The sequence below is a fragment of the Garra rufa genome, chromosome 18 (genome assembly GCF_049309525.1).
Source record: "Garra rufa chromosome 18, GarRuf1.0, whole genome shotgun sequence".
Lineage (NCBI taxonomy): Eukaryota > Metazoa > Chordata > Actinopteri > Cypriniformes > Cyprinidae > Garra > Garra rufa.
The window spans coordinates 24,339,597-24,364,812 of NC_133378.1; the positions used below are offsets into that span (position 1 = coordinate 24,339,597).

The 25,216-nt window shown below is 34.6% G+C and overlaps 2 protein-coding genes across 2 annotated transcripts; one reads left to right on the plus strand and one right to left on the minus strand.

Annotated features, from left to right (window-relative positions):
- Nucleotides 1-111: 111 nt before the first annotated feature.
- Nucleotides 112-11,595, minus strand: zbtb48 (zinc finger and BTB domain containing 48). The gene is made up of 11 exons (XM_073823281.1): nucleotides 11,456-11,595; nucleotides 8,959-9,690; nucleotides 7,546-7,847; nucleotides 5,756-5,867; nucleotides 4,722-4,814; nucleotides 4,555-4,641; nucleotides 4,284-4,438; nucleotides 3,862-3,998; nucleotides 3,584-3,748; nucleotides 1,920-2,008; nucleotides 112-1,825 (listed from the first exon to the last, which is right to left on the minus strand). Exons 2-11 carry the CDS (start codon nucleotides 9,688-9,690, stop codon nucleotides 1,382-1,384), a joined length of 2,316 nt encoding a protein of 771 aa, XP_073679382.1. The 5' UTR covers nucleotides 11,456-11,595; the 3' UTR covers nucleotides 112-1,381.
- Nucleotides 11,596-11,865: 270 nt separating this feature from the next.
- On the plus strand, nucleotides 11,866-24,587 carry nol9 (nucleolar protein 9). Its single transcript, XM_073823422.1, has 13 exons — nucleotides 11,866-12,228; nucleotides 12,521-13,059; nucleotides 13,562-13,784; nucleotides 15,825-15,955; nucleotides 16,189-16,333; nucleotides 18,725-18,821; nucleotides 18,976-19,073; nucleotides 20,773-20,934; nucleotides 22,069-22,321; nucleotides 22,477-22,591; nucleotides 23,602-23,776; nucleotides 23,908-24,041; nucleotides 24,126-24,587. Exons 2-13 carry the CDS (start codon nucleotides 12,574-12,576, stop codon nucleotides 24,246-24,248), a joined length of 2,142 nt encoding a protein of 713 aa, XP_073679523.1. The 5' UTR covers nucleotides 11,866-12,228; nucleotides 12,521-12,573; the 3' UTR covers nucleotides 24,249-24,587.
- The last annotated feature ends 629 nt before the right edge of the window (nucleotides 24,588-25,216 follow it).

Sequence of the window (25,216 nt, forward strand, 5' to 3'; positions counted from 1 at the left end):
TCTTACGGGTTTGGAACAACAAGAGGGTGAGTAATTAATGATATTTCACCCAAAAACGAAAATTCTATCTCTTTAAAAGTGAATAAAAATAGACACAGATTGGGATTTCTATGTATTTTAATGGTTTATTCCATTAAAACAAGAGTATACATGAAGCTCGTTTTACAATAGTCTTTAATTTACATTATGCCATCCAGATGCTGAATAAATCTAGACATTCTCTTACAAGAACTTTGGTCGCATGTTATTGTATCCAATTTTGTCAAACATCTTGTAACTTTAAGTGCCAGTCAATTAGTTGGTACAAATAAAGGCATAATGCATTACTTTTGCACTGTAGAATAAAAAAACTTTACATTTTTGTCAGTTCATCCAAACAGATCAAGAACATTTTCAATCAAAAATTGTAGACACAGTCTGACTTGAAAAGTTGGTTAACAGTGAAACATTTTTGTAGAAGCTGGGTCTCCAGTAGACAATCTTCTATTGATCCCAAAAATTCAGTTAAGGAAATCTTAAGATGATCTTGCATCGTCATGTTTGATACAACTGAGTCTTCTGTCATTTCCAAATTCTTTGAAGATAATAAATTAATATGAAAAAGATTTCTTCATGCAAGAAAGCTATTTATTTACAATCTTAAAGGGTAAGTTCACTTCCAGAGAAAAAAATTCCTGCTGATTTACTGATGATGATGACAAGATGTTCATGTCTTTCTGTCTTCAGTCACAAAGAAATTCTTAAAGTTTTCTGAGGAAAACATTCCAGGATTTTTCTCCATATAGTGGACTTCAATGGCGGCCAATGGTTTGAAGGTTCAAATTGCAGTTTCAATGCAGCTTCAAAGGGCTCTACACGATCCCAGCCGAGGAATAAAGGTCTTATCTAGTGAAATGATCGGTCATTTTCTTAAAACAATAAAAATGTATATATTTTTTAACCACAAATGCTCATCTTGCACCAGCCCTTGCACCAAGCATTAAGTAGTAATGTTGGAAAGACCACACATGGCGTAGGTGGAAGTACCAACCCAGTGTTTACAAAGCTTATGTGCCAAAAAAGTCAAACACCCTTTACAAAAAATGGAACCTTTCTCTAGATAAGACCCTTATTTATCAGCTGGGATCTTGTAAAGCCCTTTGAAGCTGCATTGAAACTGCAATTTGGACCTTCGACCCATTCATCCCCACTGAAGTCCACTATATGGAGAAAAATCCTGGAACGTTTTCCTCAAAAACCTTAGCGAGTGTAGACAGAAAGACATCTTGGATCACATGGGGGTGAATCAATTATAAGGAAATTTTTATTCTGGAAGTGAACTAATCTTTCAAACCGCATACTTTGTTGTCAAGTTGCTCTGGAATCAATAAGTCCCCTCCATTTAGACTTTCTCATCAGTTTCAGAGCTGTTGAGTTCCACTACCACACTGGGCTGATGGATGGAGTACGCATTGGTCACTAGCAGTGTCTGCTCCATCACATCGGCTACGGTGAAAGAAGTCTGCTCCACTACACCATCAGTCCTTCCAGTCAGTATAATCCCAGTCTGTTCAGCACTCACTGCTCCATCAGTCATTGAATAAGTGGCCTTCTCTCCTTCTGTTCCTTCAGCAGAGGCTGAGACGACCTGTTCCACTACAACCGCCTCTGACTGGATAACTATTTTAACTATGTCCGCTTGTTCTTCCTGAACCTCTGCCTGGCTGGGAGGACTGGATGAGGCAGCTGCGCTCTCGTCCTGCACTATTAGGTTCCGTAAGCGTCTCTGTCTGGGGTTGTAGTTCTCCACGCGGTTGTGGATCTGTGAGTGCCGCCGCAAATGTGCCTGTCAAAAGCAGGTTAGAGATGCTGAGATCTTAGACATCAAGTAGGAAATGTGTATGTTAGTATTTTAATCCATAAATATATCTAATTCATACCTGTCTGGTGAACTTGTAACCACATTCAGAACACTCAAATTTTCTCATGCCTTTGTGGCGTCGTACATGAACACGGAGCTGCTCGATGGCTGATGGGGTATAATGGGATATTTAATTATTATTCATTACTGATCACTTTTAATTATTGCCTTCATACATTCTTGCTTTCAATTTTAAACATATGTGACCCTGGACCACAAACCCAGTCATAAGTAGCCCAGGTATATTTCTAGCAATAGCCAATAATACATTGTATGGGTCAAAATGATTTATTTATTTTTTTATGCCAAAAATCATTAGGATATTAAGTAAAGATCATGTTCGATTAAGATATTTTATACATTTCCTAACATGAATAGATCAAAACTTAACTATTGTTTAGTAATATGCATTGCTAAGAACTTCATTTGGACACCGTTAAAGGTAATTCTCTCATTATTTAGATTTTTTGCACTTTCAGATTCTAAATTTTCAAATATTTGTATCTTGGTCAAATATCAATTTTGAAAAATGTACCCTTATTACTAGTTTTGTGGTCCAGAGTCACATATTTTATATAATTTACATAAAATGTTTATTTGACTTAATTTAATAAATAAATGTTATTTAATGTAGAAATATCTACATGTTTTATACATACATACATATATATCAATATATATATCAATATATCTATATATCTATATATATATATATATAACATACATACGCACATTATTGATAATATTTGTCAAGTAAAATAAATTGTATATCATTTATTAAAAAAATAATTTAATATAAAATATTATATATATATATTAATATAATATATAAATATATCATAACATATCATATATCATATTTAGATACCTTAAAATATAAACTAATCAATATTTAATAATAATATTATTATAATTGTATATAATATTAATATAATATATAATCATATTACAATATATCATATCACACATTTATATATATATATATATATATATATATATATATATATATATATATCAATATATCTATATATATATATCTATATATATATATATATATATATATATATAACATACATACGCACATTATTGATAATATTTGTCAAGTAAAATAAATTGTATATCATTTATTAAAAAAATAATTTAATATAAAATATTATATATATATTAATATAATATATAAATATATCATAACATATCATATATCATATTTAGATACCTTAAAATATAAACTAATCAATATTTAATAATAATATTATTATAATTGTATATAATATTAATATAATATATAATCATATTACAATATATCATATCACACATTTATATATATATATATATATTTATATATATATATATATATATATATACAAAGCATGATTAAAATTAAATAATATTAATATTATATACAAATTTAGATATATGAAAAAAATTACTTATTACTTAGATATATGATAAAAAATAACCTTATCTATCATTATATATTATACTGTATATAAATGTTTTATTATATATGTACATTAATGTAATGTTTTATTATATATGTAACTAATATTATAAATCATACATCATACATCATATATATAAAATATTCATTACATGTATATATTTTGAACAAAACTATAAGTATACTTTTTAATCATATATATCATATACTTACATATGCATGTAATTGTCCAGATATCTTACCTTTAAAAGTTTTGTTGCAGATGTGGCAATAATGTGGTCGACCTTCTTGGTGTTTGCTGGCTATGTGGCGTAAGAGAGGGCCTTTCTCAGTAAAGCGCCGCTCACAAAACTCACAACTATATGGCCGTTCTCCCGTATGCGTGCGGTGGTGTTTGTCCAGACTCGCTGCTCACACAATCAGCAAACATTTGGTCAACAGAGAAACTGCATGGATTCAGTTTTAAAAATGAACTAGGATTCAAAATGGCAGAGTTAAATCACCCTGACTGCAAAATTACCTTGTGTGCGAAATGTCTTGCCACACAGGTGGCACTGGAAAGGTTTCTCTCCAGTATGTGTTCTAAGGTGCATGTTGAGATTAGCTTTCTGGGTAAAAGCATGATTGCAGAACTCACAAACAAAAGGACGCTCATTTCTGGAAAGAAGCCCAACAAATACAGTTTAGCACTAACCCAAACACAAACATGCAAAATGGGTTACGCATATAAACATCACAAAAAGGTTTCTTTCTTGTCCAGCTTGCTTTCATTCACATTGTTTACCATCTTTTCACCACACGCATGCATAATTCTAGCATTCGCTAACAGCCTCTGCTTTGAATAGCAGACAGAAGTAATCAGCAATCAGTTTAAGCAACAATTAAAGCATGTTTCAGTTCTTTGTTTCTTTATGGTAATATTTAATGATGGCATATGTTTACCTGTGAATGGCTTTGATGTGCATTTGCAGGCCGTTGCGGCTGGAGGCCCGATGGCCGCACTCCTCACACACAAACAGTTTCTCTCCACGATGTTTGGCTGCCTCGTGCAGACGCAGTTCAGTGCGGGACAGGAAGCACTTGGGACACAATGGACACTAGACAAGACATATGACAGATAATACATTACACTAACATAACTTTTATCAGTAATACAGAACATTTAATCAGTAATAACTGACATTTTGTTTAGTTTTCAACAGCAGTCACTTACTGCATGTGGTTTGGGAGCTCCATGAACTTTAATCATGTGGATCCTCAGGTCTTTCTTTTGCATGAACTGCTCAGGGCATGACGTGCACTAATATGACAAGTAAAATAACATTGGTATAATATCCACTGACAAAAGGTCATATCTGACCTTCACAATGGATGACGTACCTTATTGGGCATTTCTCCTGTGTGTGTGACCGTGTGAAGACGCAGCTCATGTCGCTTTTTAAAGGTCATGGTACATTTTGAACATGAAAACACCTGGCACAAACCGAAAGTTGCATTAGGTAAGTATTAGTAATACACTACCTGTCAAAAGTTTTTGAACAGTAAGATTTTGAATGTTTTTTAAAAGAAGTCTCTTCTGCTCACCAAGACTCCATTTATTTGATCCAAAATACACCAAATATTTTTACTATTTAAAATAATTGCTTTCTATTTGAATATATTTTTAAATGTAATTTATTCCTATGATCAAAGCAAAATCTTCAGCATCATTACTCCAGTCTTTAGTGTCACATGATTCTTCAGAAATCATTCTAATAGCTGAAAATCATTCTAATAGTTCAAAAAACATTTTTATTATTATTATTAGAAATATTTAAAACAGTTGAGTACATGTTTTTCTCAGTATTTTTTGATAGAAAGATCCAAAAAATCTGAAATAAAATGCACTATACCATTCAAAAGCTCAGAGTCAGTATAGTTTTTGTTATTATAGAAATTAATACTAATAGTAAGGATGCCTTAAATTGATCAAATGTGATGATAAAGACCTTTATAATGTGACATTTCTATTTCAGATAAATGCTGTTCTTCTGTACTTTTTATTTATCAAAGAAACCTGAAAAAGTTCTACTCAGCTGTTCGCAACATAATTATAAATGTTTTTTAGAAGCAAATCAGAATATTACAATGATTTCTAAAGGATCATGTGACTGGATTAATGATGCTTTGAAATTACAGAAATAAATTACATCATAAAATATATTCAAATAGAAAACAGTTATTTTAAATGATAAAAATATTTCAAAATGTTATTGTTTTTGCTGTTCTTTAGGTCAAAAAATGCAGTCTTGGTGAGCAGAAGAGACTTCTTTACAAAAACATAAAAAATCTGTTCAAAAACTTTTGACTGGTAATGTATAAAAGCTACATTGCTTGAAATATTGTTTTATATGTATTTATGCATATAAACTCACCACTTCTGCTCTGATAAGACAATTCCTGGCTTCATGCTCTAGCAGGTTTTCCTTCCTATAGTAGCACTTCCCACATTTAGCACATTCAAAGGGCTTCTCTCCTGTATGTCTCCTTGCAGACAGCAAGATGGAAGGAAAGACAGAACTTATTTAAAAAAATGCAAAAAATAATTAAATAGAAATAAAAAAACAGTCTTTTGACAGCCTATATACATAACATCAACCTTATATATGTATATGTCAGTGCTGAAATATTTCATTTATCTTATCGAACACAACTGAAGAAGTTACTTTGCATGTTTGTGAAAGTTAGTTTGCCTCATATGTGAGCTGGGTGCATTTTGAAGGCCTCAAAGCCAAAATGACTGACTGTGTAGACCTCATGGCCTATGTGACTTTGTACAGAAGGAAGTACAAGAGATAGGAGATGCCACAGGATGAGACTGAGAGTGCAGAAAGAGATATTGTGTGTAAAACTCATTAAAATCCTAAAATGTTTATGCCTTGGCAACCTTGAGCACCCAGAAAGTGGCAGATAAGAGAAGAAAAACAAACTAGCAGGTGGTTTTCTACAATGAAAGCAAGCCTTATGAAAACTAATAAACAACTGTCGAAAAGTACTGGAAATGACGCATCAACAAATGCTCTGTATCCTCATTGGACAGTGGCCGATAATGAAATTGTACAAACATACACTACTGTTCAAATGTTTGGGGTCAGTAACTTTTTTTAAAGAAATTAATACTTTTATTCTGCAAGTTCACATTCAATTGATTAAATGTGACAGTAAAAACATATATGATATACAAAACATTCTATTTATAGTTAATAAACGCTGTTCTTTTGAACTTTCTACTCACCAAAGGAAAAAAGTGTGGTAATTACTATTATAATAATAATTGATTATGCATAATTACATGCAATTAACCCTAAGCCAAACCCTTACTTTATATTAAGTACATGTCGTTAATTATTATCAGTACTTAAATGTATAATTACACTGTAACAAGGACACCTTGAAAACTAAGTGCTTAAATTATTAAGCACAACTACTTTCATCACTGATAATAATAATAAATATTTCATGAGCAGCAAATCAGCACATTACAATTATGACTGCAGTAATGGCTGCTGAAAATTCAGCTTTGCATCACAGGAATAAATTACATTTTAAAATATATTCAAATACAAAATAGCTATTTAAAATTATAATATTATTTCACAATTTTACTGTATTATTTATCAAACAAGTACAGCTTTGGTGAGCGTAAGAAACTTTGGAAAACATAAAAAAAAAAATCTAACCAACCCCATATTTTTGAATAGTAGTGTGTACATATATATTATTTTTTGATGGATATTAAAAATAACATATGTTTACACAATATTACATGTGACCCTGGACCACAAAACCACTCATAAGGGTCAATTATACATCAAAAAGCTGAATAAATAAGTTTTCCTTTGATGTATGGTTTGTTAGGATAGGACAATATGTGGCCGAGATACAACTATGTGAAAATCTGAAATCTGAAAGGTAGTTGTTCAAAGTTGTCCAAATTAAGTTCTTAGCAATGCATATTACTGATCAAAAACTAAGTTTTGATATATTTACGTTAGGAAATTTACAAAATATCTTCATGGAACATGACCTTTACTTAATATCCTAATGATTTTTGATCATTTTGACCCATACAATGTATTTTTGGCTATTGCTACAAATATACCCGTGCTACTTAAGACTGGTTTTGTGGTCCAGGGTCACATATGCTTAACAAAGAGGAACATACCTGTTGTGTACTTTCAGGTAGTACTTGCTGAGGAATGTTTTGTGGCATGTAGGACATTGGACAGAGCGTTTCTTGCTGTCTTTAGATGTTCTTTCCCCATTCTCTTTATTGGTATTTTTCTCGTGTCGTTTGCGCTTCTCCTGTGGAGTCTTTGAGGTCGAGCAAGGTGAATCATGAGGCACATACTCTTCATCAGTTCCCTCAAGAATATCCATACTGCCACCTCTGTCACTGTCATCATTATCGTCATTGTTTACAGCATTGTCATTTTGATCAACATCCAACATCAGTTCATCCACCTGCTAACAGAGAATAGAAAATGTAAGGAAATTTGCATTAAATTTTCATTGTGAGATCAATGCGTAGACCATCAAGTTTAAATTATTTTAAATAAATAAATGTCTTCTGGTTGAATGTATAGTAGTCTTTAAAGGGATAGTTCACCCAAAAATGAAAATTTGATGTTTATCTGCTTACCCCCAGGGCATCCAAGATGTAGGCGACTTTGTTTCTTCAGTAGAACACAATCGAAGATTTTTAACTCAAACCGTTGCAGTCTGTCAGCCATATAATGGCAGTCAATGGGCACCAAATCTTTAAGAGTAAAAAAACATACACAGACAAAACCAAATTAAACCCTGCGGCTCTTGACAATACATTGAGGTCTTAAGACACAAAACGATTGGTCTGTGCAAAAAAACTGAACAGTATTAATATTATTATTTACCTCTGATCCACCAAAACATTCATCTGTATAGAGCGCGTTCACATCAACGTGATCTGCCATAGTAGATGCACGCGTGGAAGCGATCTGTCACGCATATGCGTCTCTCATTGTTTACATAGTGCATATTGGCCTCTCAAAATTGCTTATCCTGATTCTGGCAACTGATTAAAAACTGAAAAAAAAAAAAAAAGAATCCATGTGCGAACTCATCTGGGAGTGTTGGCTTTTCACCGACTACATTGCCAGAGCACATTGACGCCATACAGATGAATGTTTCGTGGATCAGAGGTAAATAATGATATAAATACTGTTCAGTTTTTTGCACAGACCGAACGTTTTGTGTCTTAAGACCTCAATGTATTGTCACGAGCCTCAGGGTTTAATTTGGTTTTGTCTGTGTATGTTATTTTTACTCTTAAAGATTTGGTAACCATTGACTGCCATTATATGACTGACAGACTGCAACGGTTCGAGTTAAAAATCTTTGTTTGTGTTCTACTAAAGAAACAAAGTCACTTACATCTTGAATGCCCTGGGGGTAAGCAGATAAATGTCAAATTTCATTTTTGGGTGAACTATCCCTTTAAGTGGATCAGAAAAGCTCATCAAAGTTGTCCTTAGACAAGAACTTGGATGAAAGGTTTTGATCTACTTTAAATGTTGACTACTGTAGATGTACTGAGTACCTCAGTCTCACTCATGTCTTGACGTTTGAGGTCATCTCCATCCTCAATGGCAGCAGTCTCCTGCTCTTTGTCTTCTAGAGATGATGATTTTCTTCTTCCTGCTCCCTGCTTTGTGACAGTGGTCATGGGACTTTCTCCGACTAGTCGACTGGGCCCTTTTACACGCCTTCCAGAACGTGTTGTGGTAGTAGACGTTGAGGCAGGAGGGTCATCATCGCTAGTTGCGCCCGCTAACGCATCAGGTTTATTTTTTGTCCTCGGCCAAGATCTAGTCTTTCCTTTTGGGGTGTGATCAGACTGAGGGACTGCAGGTGTCAGAGGAAATAGTGGTTTGGCTGTATCACTTAAGGCAGGTGACTCTAAAGTCTTTACACCTGGCAAACTCTGGCATGGTATGAGAGAATCTGGCACTGATAGTCCGCTGGCTGCATTCTGAATTTTTTCTAAATTGTTGCCGTCTAACTGGAGTTCACCTGTGTAAAAAAAGTTAAGCAGTATCTCAAGTCCATCATCAGGGCACTCTAATGGCAGGTCGACTTGTATAAATGGTTTGTTTGAACTGGGGTGTTGGAACAAGTTGCTGAAGCAGGCAAGAACATTGCGGTGGGCCAGATGCACCTGCCCACTGGCTGTGCTCAACATGGCATCACAGAAGTGGCCAAGACCTCTCTGTTTGTTGAGCAAGGACAGCACCCGCTGAGCGTGAGAGCTCCTTTGAGCAGGTATCTCCATCTAAAAAAGCATAGACATTAGTTTAATTTTATTAGTGATTTTATCTGAATGAAATTACAGATAAATACAACATAACAAACAACGTGAATTTATAAATTAATACATTTAAATAAATATTTAAATGATAAATATTATATTTAAAATACTATAACTATAAACATTTAACTCATGGATATTTCTAATAATCAAACATGTTCAAGCTCAGAATTCTAATATATTTTTGTAAAAATACAATTTTAAAAAGTGTCTGTTCTGGTTATTTTTATACTGTAATTATTAATAAATGTAAAATAATTTCTGAAAATCATTAAAAACTGCCATTATTGTGCTACAAGCAAATGTGTATATTGCAATTGCTCACTTATTTAGTTTGTTTATTATTTAAAATGTTTCTTAAATTAAATTTTAAAATGGTAAACTTCATATATTTAAATTGTAAAGAGTAAATTATATTTATACCCTAACAGTCAAAAGTTTTTGAACAGTAAGATTTTTCTCTCACCAAGCCTGCATTTATTTGATCTAAAGTACAGCAAAAACAGTACATTTTTGAAATATTTTTACTATTAAAATTACTGCTTTCTATTTAAATATATTTAAAAATGTAATTCACTTCTGTGATAAAACTAATTTAAATTAATTTAATTTAAACTAATTTATATTTTTATTTAGCAAGGATGCTTTAAATTGATCAAAAGTGATAATATATAATAAGATTACATAAGATTTTTATTTCAGATAAATGCTGTTCTTCTGAACTTTCTGTTCATCAAAGAAACTTGAAAAAATTCTACTCAGCTGTTTTCAACATATAATAATATATAATATTATTAATTTTTTAGCAACAGAATATTAGAATGATTTCTGAAGGATCATGTGAATGGAATAATGATGCTAAAAATTTTGCTTTAAAATCATAGGAATAAACTGCATTTTAAAATATATTCAAATAGAAAACAGTTATTTTAAATAGATAAAATAAATAAATATTACTGATTTTGCTGTACTTTGGATCAAATAAATGCAGGCTTGGTGAGCAGAAGAGACTTAAAAAAAATCTGACAGTTCAAAAACGTTTGGCTGGTAGTGTAAATGCTTCATTTACATTTTAAATGTTTTTGACTAATTTTGTTTTTGGGTATTCATTATAATAAAAAAAATGTTCATGCTCAGAATTATAATACAGTTGTGTAAAAAAATGTGTATCTGTTCTGGTATTATTATACTCATTAAATAATAAATAAATTACGAAATACTGTAATTATTGTACTACAAGCATAGGTGTTTACAGGTGTTTGCTTATTATTATTGGCGTAGTTACAAATTTTACTCAAGGATATGTATGCTCAGAAAGAATCAAATACATTTGTGCAAAATATAATAAAAAACAGTGCCTGTTCTAGATTTATTATTATACTATCATGATTTATAAATGTTTCATTAAGATATAATGTTCATAGAGGTCGTACAACTTTCGAGTAATTTACGAAAATCATGAAATTAAGCAATAATTGTCCTATGTTACCTGCATAACGTTAGTTACTGCAAGCTCTTGCTTATTTTGGCGCAGATCGTTTCATAAGTACACAGAATAATTCCGCACGTTTTCATCCATCCATGCTCACATTTTCCCATCCTATGCGGATGACTTTGACTGGTTAACTGCTATTTGATTATTTACTATTACCTCAACGTTAACCGCGATGTCCGCATTTTAATGACGCTCCCTAAACTACTCGCCGCACAATAACCGTGTATGACTCACCTTTAGCGTAAACTAGATCTCCGCTCTCATATCTATTTTCATATACTGAAACTCCACTTACATGCACTATTTAACTTACTAAGTTATATACGTAAGTTATATATTGTATAGCATCAAACGCTTAATTTGGGCTAAACAACAAGAAGCCATGTTGAAACAGAAACAGGAAGTGACGATATTGTTCGGTAGCCGGCCATTCAAACCATTACGCTGGGAGAAATTTCTTTAAACATGAACTGATTGAATAGTTTAACTCATACAACCAAACCGCACAGCAATTCTTCAATTATATGGCATTTTTGAAAGTTATGGTGAGTTATCTAATAGTGAAGTATGTATTCAAGATAGTAGTATAGAATCAAAGCTCTATCGAACTCCGTAACATCTGTTATTGTCCGTCACATGGCATATACGCTAACTGTGAGCGTACAGCGCTGCACAAAATTGCTTCTGTTAACCACAGAGTACTATATTTAATATGTTTTTCGCTTCATCTTTGTCTCGACTATATTTATCCTCTCAAACGCATTCATCAAACAGTGATAGTGCGGGCTTGAAGCAGATTAAAAAGAAGGAAATGAGCAGCTTCGTCTCGATTAGTGGAGTGGAACCATAACAGCATCGTGCAGCGTGATTTGATGCTTACAAGCCTCTGCCAAGTTACATAGAAACAACAGCGTATTCACAGAAACTCTATTTATACGTGTTTAACGTTTCTGATTTGATTCAAAACTGCTTTGTTACCGGTTACAGCAGCTTCTCACTTTAAACAGGTACGTGAACTAACGGCACCGCTGCAGTTGTGTTTAAAACAGCTGTGAAAGTATCATGCTTTTGCTAGAGATTAGTAATAACGTGTGGTAGGATCATTTTGCTTCTTATTTTACCAACTTAATAAAGTAAGCAAAGCTATTCTGTTAACTAAAGTCAACTTAATGAAATGCCGTTTAAGCTTTTCGTGATTCGTTCTATATGTCTGTCTGTTAACTTTTAAATGCATTTCTTATAGACAAAATGTAAAGTTCTGATGCTGTCATTACTGTAATCTTATGTCTTTATTCACAGGTGTTTCCCTGCCCTGGATTTATGTCGTTTTTAGTCTTGTTGGAGTTCATTGCATGACAATGAAAGTCCACAAGGTTTCGTCTCGGTCCCAACATGAGCAGCGAAATGCCACCAAGCACCATGGCAAGAATAAATGGTGCAGAAAGATACACGGCATGAACTCAACTCTCATAAATACAAGTCCTGGGACTGCAAAGTTGGGGCAGCAGGTAGCCAAAAAAGAGAAACCTGCAATCAAACGTCTGAAGAAGTCATATAGGAAGCCTATTCGTGAAAACAGTTGTGCTGAGGAGAAAAAGGTTAAGGCCACTTCTGCGACTTTTGCTCATGTCCACACAAATGGAGGCACAGAATTGGACGACAGCAGCATTTCAGTGGACTCTAAAGAATGGAGTGAATATGCCAAAAGTGTTTTTCAGAATGGCATGGAGAGTTCAAGCTCACCTAAAACAGACCGGATGGAGGAGGGTGGTCTTCAGTTCCATGCCCACTTTGATCATACCCACAACCATGCTGTTTTAGTCATGAAACAAGGCCAGGTAGACTGATAACCTCGTACTTGCATATATGTGACCCTGGAACACAAAACCCGTCATAAGGGTCAATTATAAATTAAAAAGCTGAATAAATAAGATTTCCGTTGATGTATGGTTTGTTAGGATAGGACAATATTTGGCTGAGATGCAACTATTTGGAAATCTGGAATCTGAGGGTGCAACAAAATCTAAATATTAAGAAAATCACCTGTAATTTAAATTGTCCAAATTAAGTTCTTAGCAATGCATATTACTAATCAACAATTACATTTTAATATATTTAGGGTAGGAAATGTACAAAAAGCTTTTTATGGAACTTGATCTTTCTTTACTTAATATCCTAATGAAAAATTGATAGTTTTGACCCATACAATGTATTTTTGGCTATTGCTACAAATATAACTGTGCTACTTATGACTGGTTTTGTGGTCCAGGGTCACAAATGTTGGTCCTCCATCACTAGTTTCTGCAAGTACACTAACTTTTGTGTCTGATGTTTGCGCAGGCCTTATGTTTCCGTGGGACGTGCCTGCTGACTTGTCTCTATGGTCATGTAGAGGTGCTGGGTTTCACCATAGAGGAGGGTCAACAGCCTTACCCTCTTTTCTCACCAGCGTCTCACTGCCCTCTCACCATCACGGCCTTAGGAAACAACCCCCCCTCCGGCAAGAACAAGAAAGAGGGGCAGCTGGAAGCAAAAGCCATTGTTCGCAAATATTTATCTTCAGGTAGCATAAGAAGGAGTGTCCTGCCTCCTTATTACCTTTTATATTATTTTTTTATTTTATTAATTTTCCCACCCTTGTGTCTCATTATGGATAGACATTCCAGGTGAATAGGGTAGAAAATGTAATAGATATCACCATAGTTGATAAATTGCAATTAATAATAACAAGCATTTTTATTTTTTTTTTGTATTAGAAGTTTGCTGAAATGTCACGTTTATATATACATTTATACTCTACACATATCCACCTTATTTTTTCTGTAAGAGCGGGCATGGCCATTTGTAAATTTTATGGTTTTGGCTTCAGGTCTTATCCACGTCCAGCTATGTTTAGCAACTTGTTTTGCTGCTTGATATTCAAATTGGTGTGTTTTACCATATTATTTTATTGTATTATGTTAATTTTGAGCACACTGGTTTGTAGTGCAAACAATTTTACTGGTTAATGCACTTTGTTATTCTTATCGTTATTTTCCTGTAGTGGCTAGTGAACCCAAAGTCTCACCTATAGGCATACTTCTGTGTTTAAGAAAATGGTGGATACATTTATGCAATTTGCGTACATTTCCATAACAGAAATCTGAAAGTTAGATAAAGCCAGGTTCAAAATTCTTGTTTGTTTTTGTAGGTTTTTACAGAGGGGGGGCTTTTAATCACTTCATGAGTCAGGTAATACTGTCGACAGCCTAAAAACAGCATGTTTTTAGGTATAAAAATGTATAAAATCAGGCAAATTATATATAAACAAACCCTCTCTGTAAAATCATTAAAATATAGATAGGAATAAAACTGTAAAGTTTAGTTTATCTAATTGCTACTGAAGTGGCAATTTCTGGCTCAGTGCATGAGAAAAAAATCATTTTATGAATTTTTTTTTTTTAAAGGAATGGTTCACTCAAAAATGAAAATTTGCTGAAAATGTACTCCCTTTCAGGCAATCCAAGATGTGTGAGTTAGTTTCTTTATCAGAACACAGATTTGAAGAAATTTAGCATATCATCACTTGCTCACCAAAAGATCATCTGTAGTGAATGGGTGCCATCAGAATAAGAGATCAAACAGCTGACAAAAACCTCACAATAATTCACAAGTGATCCACACGACTCCAGTCCATCAATTAATGACTTGTGGAGTGAAAAGTGGCGTGTTTGAAATAAACCCATCATTAGGATGTTTTTAACTTCTAACATCCTGCTAAAATACTCTACCTATAATATTGCTTCCTCAAGCTTTTTTTTTTTTTTTTATATTTTACCAGTATTTTTTTTATTTTATATTGCTAGTGGATTATTGTAATGTTTTTATCAGCTATTTAAACTATCATTCTGATGGCACCCATTCACTGCAGAAGATCTGTTGGTGAACAAGTGATGTAATGCTAAATTTGTCCAAATATGTTTATCTACATTCTAGATGGCCTGAAGGTAAAGTGCAACAAAATAAACACCTAAACATGTATGTGTGACCCTGGACCACAAAACCAGTCATAAGTGTTTGAAATGGAGATTTATGCATCATCTGAAAGCTGAATAAATAAGCTTTCCATTGATGTATGGTTTGGAGATATAGGACATATTTGCCTGAGATACAACTATTTGAAAATCCAGAATCTGAGGGTGCAAGAAAATAAAAATATTGAGAAAATCGTTTTTTAAGATGTCCAAATGAAGTTCTTAGCAATGCATATTACTAATCAAAAATTAAGTTTTGATATATTTACGGTAGGACATATACAAAATATCTTCATGGAACATGATCTTTACTTAATATCCTAATGCTTTTTGGCATAAAAAAAAAAATCATTTTTATCCATGCAATGTATTTTTGGCTATTGCTATAAAAATACCCTTGCTATTTAACACTGGTTTGGTTGTCCAGGGTCACATTTTCAATACCCAAAAAAATCAAGTAACCCAAAATGGACCAGTGCCTGAAAAAAGTTTTTCTTTTCAGTGTCTTGCATTACATTAGTTTTTACCTTCAAATTTCGTTTTGTGCTTGCTTTCTGACATTCTGTTGTAATTTGTGTTTTTATGTCTAGAGCCAAGTAAAAAGCTCATGAATGAGGTGGAGTCTGACTCATGCGTGGTGCTTCTGGAGCCTCTAGACACGCCGCTCACCCGCTTCCTCACCAGCTTCTCAGAACTCTCAGAGATCTTTGGCCTGAACTCGGTAAGCTGCTGACTTTTCAGATTTTGTATGGTCATGTTTAAAATATCTAATATGTATATTGTTTGTTTACAACATGATACATTATCAGTTTAATATGGAGAGGCAACTATAAGTAAGCCATTTGTAGGAAGAATGTAAACACAGTGGCTCTGTAGTGCTTGCAACATTGCTTGTTTGAGCCTCCTGGCATTGCAACATAGATATATTTGTGTCTGTGTTTATGCATCTTGCAGAAGGAGCTGAAGTCTCAGGCTGCCATCTATAACCCTGATCTGTCAGCTGTGGGTGTAACAGCTCTGCGTGAAGTTTGTGCACAGGGTCTGGTGATGTCACGTAGCTACAGAGAAGCTATAAGCAGTTTGCTCAGTGCCTGGGCAGGTAAATTTGTTTCCTACTTTTTAAAATAAATATTTAAAGGGATAGTTCACCCAAAAATAAAAATAGTCATTTTCTCTACCTCATGTCATTCCATACCTGTATAAATTTTTTCTGCTGCAGATCAGGAGTTTGCTAAATGTCTCAAAGGGTTAGTTCGCCAAAAATGAAAATTCTGTCAAGGGTCCTTCCACATTCCAGGTCCAGAAAGGTTGTAAAGACATCGTTAAAATTATCAGTGGTTCAAATGTAATTTTATGCAGCTACTAGTATACGTTTTGTGCACAAAGAAAACAAAAATAACAACTTCATTGAACAATTTCTTTTCTCCCATGATGTTGCGCACACAAAGGTTCTTGAAGCTTCATAAAATTAAGTTTGAACCACTGATGTCACATGGACTATTTTAATAATGTCCAACATTTCTGTATCTTGAATGTGAAAGAACCCTTGCTGTCTATGGAGGGTCAGATAGCTCTCGGATTTCATCAAAAATATCTTAATTTGTTTTCCTAAGACAAACAAAGGTCTTATGGGTTTGATATACAGCATGAGGGTCATTAATTAATAGGGATGCACGATATGAAAATTTTTGACTGATACCGATAGCCGATAATTAAGTCCTTCTTGTGGCCGATACCGATAACCAATACGTTCATATGTTTATATGATAATTTTGTGCACCCAGGAGAATACAAAATCTAAGATAAACTAATGAAATGTATATTATATATCTGGGTCTAACAATCATAGCAAACATCAGTCCTGACTCTTCAAAAATGTTTTTATTTTTTGTGTAAGGCACCACAATTCTAAATAAATAAAATGCTTTTACATTTGTCAACCTGGAAAAAATGAAAAGTGCATCATGGAGTAACGCCAGATGTCCAAATGTCCGTTAAAGCTTACGTGTATCATGAATGTGTGCAGCAACCAAATTGTACAAGGCAGGGAATAAAACATCAGAATCGAGATAAAAACATCTTAACTTTTCAGAATGCCGCAAGCCTAAAGCAGGTCATGTGACATGAACTAACCTATCAGCTTCACCCTTTCCCTTAATAACATTGAAAGCACTGCCAAGGTGGAGAAACAGCTTATCATAGCTGTACAGGAATAAACATTTTTAAATAAATTTAATAACAGAGCTACCGCAAGCGATTTTTAATGCTGAAAATGTTTATCCTTTGCTGAAACTTCCGCGTCTTTATGAAGAGCGCAGGTCATGGTTGCTTAGCAATGGCAGACGCCACAGCAGAGCAGGCTACAGAGCGGTTTGGGAAGAAAGAGAAAGCGGCGCGCCTAGCGTTTTCCACGCGTTTTTAGGCGCGACATGTGAACGGCCCCTAAAACAGATTCACCGTGATGACGACCTCTGAAGTGAGATATAAGATTTGTTGTGTTAAAACTTGACGGCTTTTTACCTCCTCTCAGAATCCTTGCTAAACATGTGTTGCAAATAGCAATAGCATTGTCCTCCTCTGCCTCCGTGAAAAACTTCCAGACCTGCGAAGACGATGATGACGACACAGATGATGACGTATTAAACGCGACAAAGTCCGAGAGTCACTGCAGTTTACAGCTGCAGTCACTTGCACTCGGAAAGCAGATTAATCTCAGATAAACCAGTACTTTATCGGATCGGATTTCATTTATTTATCGGAGCAATAAAAATGACGTAATTTTTACCCATATCGGTCGATAATTTATCTGTCCGATAAATATCGTGCATCCCTAGTAATTAATGACAGAATTTTAATTTTTGGATTAAAAAAAAATGTATATATATTTTTTCCCCTCTTTTTTTTTTTTTTTGTCAATACAATAAAAGTCAATGGATAATGAAATGTTTAGTTTCCAGCTTTCTTTAAAATATCTTCCTTTGAGTTTTGCAGAATAAAAGTTCAAGGTCAGTCTTTTAGTCTATGCTGTTTATTGCATAAATTTCATGCAATTACATATGTAGGGCACCTGCTATCTACTAATTACAATATGTTTTGTGCTCTGTTACTTTTAATATGAAAAAAGTCTCCACTTTTGAATTCTGCCAGTTTTATCTTTAAATTCAAATAATAAATGCCTTTTTGGTTCTCTTTAATTTAGTGTGACAGATCACTCAGTTCAAGCAGCAGCACAGAACACACATAAACTGATCATTTATTTCTCTTTACTACTGGTTACAGAACAAAGCAAATCTAAATGAGCATCAAAAGGTATTTTAAAAGCGAGTAAAACTTACCAAAATGTATCCTGAAATCAAGTTTTTATGACAGCCACTATTTCAGCAACAAATTGAAGCAGAAACATGACTGTGTAATTAAAAAGTTGATATGAAACTTCTTGCATGCAGTTTAAATTATAATATATAATTGTAAATATGTTTTTTGTCCACAGGGGAATTTGACCGCTGTCCCATAATTCTTGTGTGTGGGGGGAAATCCTCTGGCAAATCCACCTTCAATCGACACCTTATTAACAGCCTGCTCAATCAGTGAGTTCAAGCGGTTCATTTTATGAGTTTAGTAATAAGAGGTTACACTGAGAGTAATCTTGTGTTTTTGTAGGCTAGCCTGCATTCAAAGTTTTTGAAGGAATTGACATGTTTAATGGTATTTTTGCTCTGTACCTTTTATCTGTGTGTGTAGCACTGTGAGCGTAGAGTATTTGGAGTGTGATATAGGCCAGACTGAGTTCACCCCTCCCGGATGCCTTTCCTTAAACACAGTTACAGAACCACTGCTGGGTATGTGTCATGCTTTCCATCTCCATGAAGTACTTTTTTCTTCAGCAATATCATTTAAGGAGATTCTGCTAATAGATCTTTGTCATACAATTAGCATACAGTATCTCAAAAAATGGAGTACAACCCTCACATTTTAGCAACCATTTTAGTATATCTTCTCAAGGGACAATGCTATAGAAATAATGCTTGGAGTAGTCAATGTGCAGCTTGTATCGCAGTATAGATTTACTGAAAAAAACTTAACATACAGCCATTATTGTCAAAATAGCTGGCAACAAAAGCGAGTACACCCTAAGTGCCCATGTCCTATTCACCATGTTTATGTTTTTGTCTGCTTGACAGGACCATACAATGTTGTGTATCTTGTGTTAGAGCAGTTAAAATGAGGTGCTTTAAGTACAGTTCTCTCATCCTGACCAATGTTCAACAGAGGTTCAGTAACACCCTGAAACAGAGTTACACTACAGTGGTCAGGGTCACACAGAGGTTTTCCAAGATGGGTTCCATTCGGAACAGGCCTTGCAAGGGTCGATCAACAAAGTTGACCACGCGTTCTGTGCGTCAGGTGCAGATTCTGGCTTCAAAAAACAGATGCATGAGTGCTGCCAGCATTGCTTTAAAGGTTGCAGAAGTAGAAGGTCAGCTTGTCAGTGTTTAGACCAGATGCCGCACACTGCACCAAGTCGGTTTGCATAGGCGTCATCCCAGAAGGAAGCCTCATCTGAAGCTGGCTCACAAGAAAGCCAGCAAACAGCTGTGGTCAATTCCATGCCCAGGTTGATTAAGGCCCCGATCACATCAAACGCGTTTTTGCAGTTGGAGGCGCCTCTTTTGAATGGTTTTCTGTTGGCAGTGAGCGTTCTGCGTGCTGCTTATAAGCCCAGGGCGCCTTGCGTTTTCGCCGCCTGCGGCGCCTTGCGTTTTTGCAGGAGCGCTCTGCGTGCCTGAAGTTGAAAAAAAATCAACTCTGAGCGGAAAAACGCCTAACGTCATTCGCATTCTTTTCCATTGTCCAATCGAATGAATGGAGAGGCGGGCCTTCTGTTGTGGTGACGAAAGTTTACCGTTGCTTAAAAAGTCCGGAGACTGCAAGAAATGGTGGAGAAACCTTTGGTGTCTGTCGTGGGTAACCCAGAGCTGTATTATTTAGGGTTTCTGCTAATATGACAGTTTACTTAACAGCAAAAAACTAAGATTTTAGAGCCCTCGCGCTACAATCCTTTGATTTGACTGACAGGACAGCTGTTTTGGTCGTTGCTTAGCAACATAAAAAAACCGCAGTGCACTGCTCTTTTATTAAAAGTCACCAAAAAAGGCAGTGCTGTGCGCCTCGCGTTTTTAGAACTAAAAGACGCGTTCGGTGTGATCGACCCCTAAGGCAGTGCCAGATTACAATGGTGCTAACACAATATATTGACACTTTGGACAAATTCACTTAGGGTGTACTCACTTTTGTTGCCAGCTGTTTTGACAATAATGGCTGTATGTTGAGTAATATCCAGGGGACAATAAATCTATACTGCTATACAAGATGCACATTGATTACTCTAAAATATATCCAAGTCATTTCTATAGTATTGTCCCTTGAGAAGATGTTCTAAAATGTGTGGGGTGAACTAACTTTTGTGACATACTTTATGTTCTTTGTTATATTACCCCAATGAATGGATATATTGATGGTTGTGTTGTTCTTTCTTAGGGCCTCCTTTCACACACCTGCGTGACCCAGAGCACATGGTGTATTATGGTCAGGCAGATTGTCAGGCTGACATCGATCGGTATCTGGAGTCTCTCAAATCCCTCTGGCGCCATATCAGTGGAGAAAGTCCTGTCATCATCAATACTATGGGCTGGATCAAAGGTCAGCAATAAAATATTGCACTTGAAATGGGAATATTGATTTGAATGCTATATCGACTCATTAATGGATCTTTTGTGAATATTAATACAAATATTATTTGATAATGTGATATACTGAATAAGATGGGCCAGTTGCATAGTTTAAGTCATTAAGTCATTTTATTTATTTTTTTATAAAATTGGTAGCCCTATTAAAGGATTAGTCACTTCCAGAATAAAAATTTCCTAATAATTTAATCACCCCCCCCCCATGTCATCCAAAATGTTCATGTCTTTCTTCAGTCGAAAAGAAATTAAGGTTTTTGAGGAAAACATTCTAAGTTTTTTCACTATGAAGTGCACTTCAATAGTGGCCAAAAGATTGAAGGTCCAAATTGCAGTTTCAAAGGGCTCTACGCAATCCCAGCCGAGGAATCTAGCTAAATGATCGGCCATTTTCAAAAAAAATACTTTTTAGCCACAAATGCTCGTCTTGCACTAGCTTGACTTTACGCATTATGTAGTCACTCTTACGAAGCAAATGTGCAAAGAAAGTCAAGCAACAAAAAAAAAGGTAAAACAACAATGTCGGACAATTATGAATTTGGAGCAGAAAATGAGATTGCGTATTCTACCCTACCTTTTTGAACCAGAGTACACAGATGAAGAACTAACCATTTGTGACCTTTTTAGTTTGATTACATAATGTGTGAAGTAGCGCACACATCGCAGAACTAGTGCAAGATGAGCATTTGTGGTATATAAGCATATATATATATTTTTTTTTAGAAAATGACCTATCGTTTTGCTGCATAAGACCCTTATTCATTGGCTGGGATCATGTAGAGCCCTTTTAAGCTGCATTGAAACTGCAGTTCGGACCTTCAACCCATTGAAGTCCAGTATATGGAGAAAAATCCTGGAATGTTTTCCTCAAAAACCTTAATTTCTTTTAGACTGAAGAAAAAAAAACATGAACATGGATGGCATGAGAGTGAGTAAATGTAATGAGAGTGAGGAAATTTTTAATCTGGAAGTGAACTAATTAAATATACTTGAAGGATATGTTTTTTTTTTTCTTCTTTTTAATAGAGAAAATAGTTTTTATCAGAGTTTCTGGTGCTGACGGACCAACACGTCTTTCTCTCTTTCACAGGTCATGGCTTTCAGATACTGGTCGACCTCATTCGCCTATTTTCCGTTACACATGTAGTGCAGCTGAGTTATGGAGCAGCACCACAGTGTCAACTTCTTACCCCTGAATTCCTCAGAACTGTTCGCGGCTATCAGACACACCCTCCGACGCCGCCCACCTTGACAGAGGAGCCAGCCGCTCACTCCTCCATTCAATCTCACATATTTCTCAAAGTCCAGTCAGAATTTGAAGGTGCTGGGACATCTGGAGAAATGTAAGCCGATTAGCTGTACCCTTTGGACTTGAACTGTACCTATGATTAGTTAACAATTGTTTTGGTAAACATGTACTTAATTTAGATTGGACATACATATTTGAATATTACTACTTTACAAACTGAAGTTAATTCCCTTTCTGTATTCCTCATAGGCAATTTCAGCGCAGTAATGAGCTGCGAGATCTGGCTCTGCTCGGCTACTTCAGTAAGCTGCAGTCCCCCGAACCTGGGCCCATCCGTCCACTCCACTGCTTCATACCCTACCAGGTTTTTATTGTATTTTTATTTTGAAAATAATTGTATATTTTAATTCTTATATACACTGTTGTTCAAAAGTTTGGGATAACTATTTCTTAAATGTCTTTTGCTCACTGAAGTTCCATTTATTTTATTAAAAATACAGAAAAAAGTAATATTATGAAATATTATTTAGTTCTGTGATGAAAAGCTGAATTTTCATCAGCCATTACTCCAGTTTTCAGTGTCACATAATCCTTTAGAAATCATTCTAATGAACATGCTGTTTTATTATTAATGTTGGAAACAGTTGTGCTGCTTATTTTTTTCACATCCTTGCTGAATATAAGTATTCATTTCTTTTAAACAAAAAAGAAAGAATAAATTTACTTTGATTAATAAAAAGTTTAAAAGAACAGCATTTATTCAAGATAGAAATCTTGTCTAACAATGTTAGTCTTTGCTATCACTTTCTATCAGTTTAACACGTCCTTCCTGAAGAAAATTTTATTTAATAATTTCTTTTAAAGACAGAAAAAAATCACTGACCTCAAACATTGAACAGTAGTGTGTGTTATTACAAAAGAGTTTCTTTTTAACTGTTTCCAACACTGATAAAAAATCAGCATATTCAAATGATTTCTGAAGGATCACCCCTATTTTAAATTGCAATCATATTTCACAATGTTTCAGTTTTTTTCTGTATTTAAATTAAAAAAACAACCATGATGAGCAGAAAATACTTTTTTTTTAAATATTGTTTTATTTCATATTTCATGTCTGACTTCTTTATTTTTGTATAATTTTTTGTTTGTTTGAGTTTTTTTTATATTGTTTTATTTAATGATTTATTTACTTTTTTAGTAATTTATTATTTACTTTTTATTCTGATCATGTATTTTATTAGGGTTTTTTTATTCTATTGTTTTTTTTTCCCTTTTATGTTTTTTTATTATTATTAATATTATTATTATTATTATTATTATTATTGTTAACTTCTGACTCTTAAGTAAACTTCTTTTTGTCCTCTATTATTGCAGGTCCCACACTCAGCGGTGGCTATAGGACTAACACACTGTGAGGTTGCACCAAACAACATCTTCTATGCGGCCAATGCCAGCATAGTGGGATTATGCTGTCTCAGTGAAAAGGTTATGGGCAAAGGAGGTCCTGTTGTACTCTCCCAAACTCCTATCTGTCAATGTGTGGGCTTAGGTGTGCATTCATGGCCTTATATATGTGGATCTGAGATTGAATTGATCTGGCATATATTGTTGCATTACAAATATTCATACATCAATGCAAGATTGTACAAAATGTAATTTACCTGCTGTTGTGTTTTTAAGGTGTTCTGAGAGGGGTAGACATGGGACGTGGTCTGTATTTTCTGATTACTTCGGTATCCCCCTCTGTCCTGAAGCATGTGAACTGTCTCCTGCTGGGAGAGATCGCTCTGCCTAAAATATTGCTCACCAAACAGGTATGTGAATCAGCACTATATACTACCATTCAAAAAAGTGGATGTAATATTTTATAGTTAACATCTCTTTTACTCTTATTCCAGCATGGAGTTGAAGGAGATTTACCTTATGTCACCACGGACTACAGCTTTGAAGTCCAAGGGGCAGGAAAGGTTCACATCTACAAAAAACTGACAAGGCCCGGTTTTATAAAGTCAAATAACTAAGCTCTTCTGTATGGACTCTGCTTTCTGTGAATGACATTTGTATCCTTGTATTTGTTTTATACCCTAAAAATTGAGGTGAAATTTGGCATTGAATGTACAAACGCACACAAGTATACTGGGTGGAGATGTGGGGAGTGTATGAGTGCGTATGCTGTTTCTTTATCTCTGTGAATGGCTCCATGTTTAAAATCATATGGGAAACTCTGTCTCCTGTTTTGATTTTCTGTCACTAAGAAAATGTCATTAAGAGTCTTTGTTTTCTTTTACCAAGTCACATTCCCAGACCAAGAAAATGCAGACTGTAAAATATTAAAGTGGGTTTCATTTTTGTCAAGAAAATAGTCTCTTTCATTGAACAGCTGTTATTTTTTAGACCCTGGACCACAAAACGGGTGTATTTGTAGCAATAGCCAAAAATACATTGTGTATGGGTGAAAATAATCACATTTTCTTTTATTCCAAAAATCATTAGGATATTGAGATGTTCCGGAAAGATATTTTGTAAATTTCCTACCATGAATATATCAAAACATTTCTTTTTAGTAATATGCATTGCTAAGAACTTCGTTTGGACAATTTAAAGGTGGTTTTCTCAGTATTTTGATTTGTTTGCACCCTCAGATTCCAGATCTTCATGTAGTTAAATCTCTGCCAAATATTGATCTATCCTAACAAACCATACATCAATGGAAAGCTTATTTATTCAGCTTTCAGAATAAATATATAAACCTCAATTTCTGAAAATTGACCTTTATGACTGGTTTTGTGGTGCCCTAGTTGAGACCCAATGCAAAAGATGACTCAGTTGGTTGTCTGCATCGATTTATGTTCATTTATTCATGTCTACTGGATCTGAATGAATGCATTGGATACGAACATACCAACTACTCAAGAAACACTGGCCTTGCATTTCACAGTATGTGCCTTGTCTTGCTGCCAGAATGATATATTACTGCATTTGCCAGCAG

Bases quoted from the DNA above. Each gene is read 5' to 3' on its own strand.
- zbtb48 (XM_073823281.1), bottom strand. From the start codon at position 9,690: ATGGAGATACCTGCTCAAAGGAGCTCTCACGCTCAGCGGGTGCTGTCC. The intron at 4,642-4,721 runs GTACGTCATCCA...TTGTCATATTAG, and splicing joins CAGGAGAAATGCCCAATAAG to TGCACGTCATGCCCTGAGCA. The intron at 1,826-1,919 runs GTATGAATTAGA...TGCTTTTGACAG, and splicing joins GTTACAAGTTCACCAGACAG to GCACATTTGCGGCGGCACTC.
- nol9 (XM_073823422.1), top strand. From the start codon at position 12,574: ATGACAATGAAAGTCCACAAGGTTTCGTCTCGGTCCCAACATGAGCAG. The intron at 15,956-16,188 runs GTAAGCTGCTGA...TGCATCTTGCAG, and splicing joins AGATCTTTGGCCTGAACTCG to AAGGAGCTGAAGTCTCAGGC. The intron at 20,935-22,068 runs GTCAGCAATAAA...TCTCTTTCACAG, and splicing joins TACTATGGGCTGGATCAAAG to GTCATGGCTTTCAGATACTG.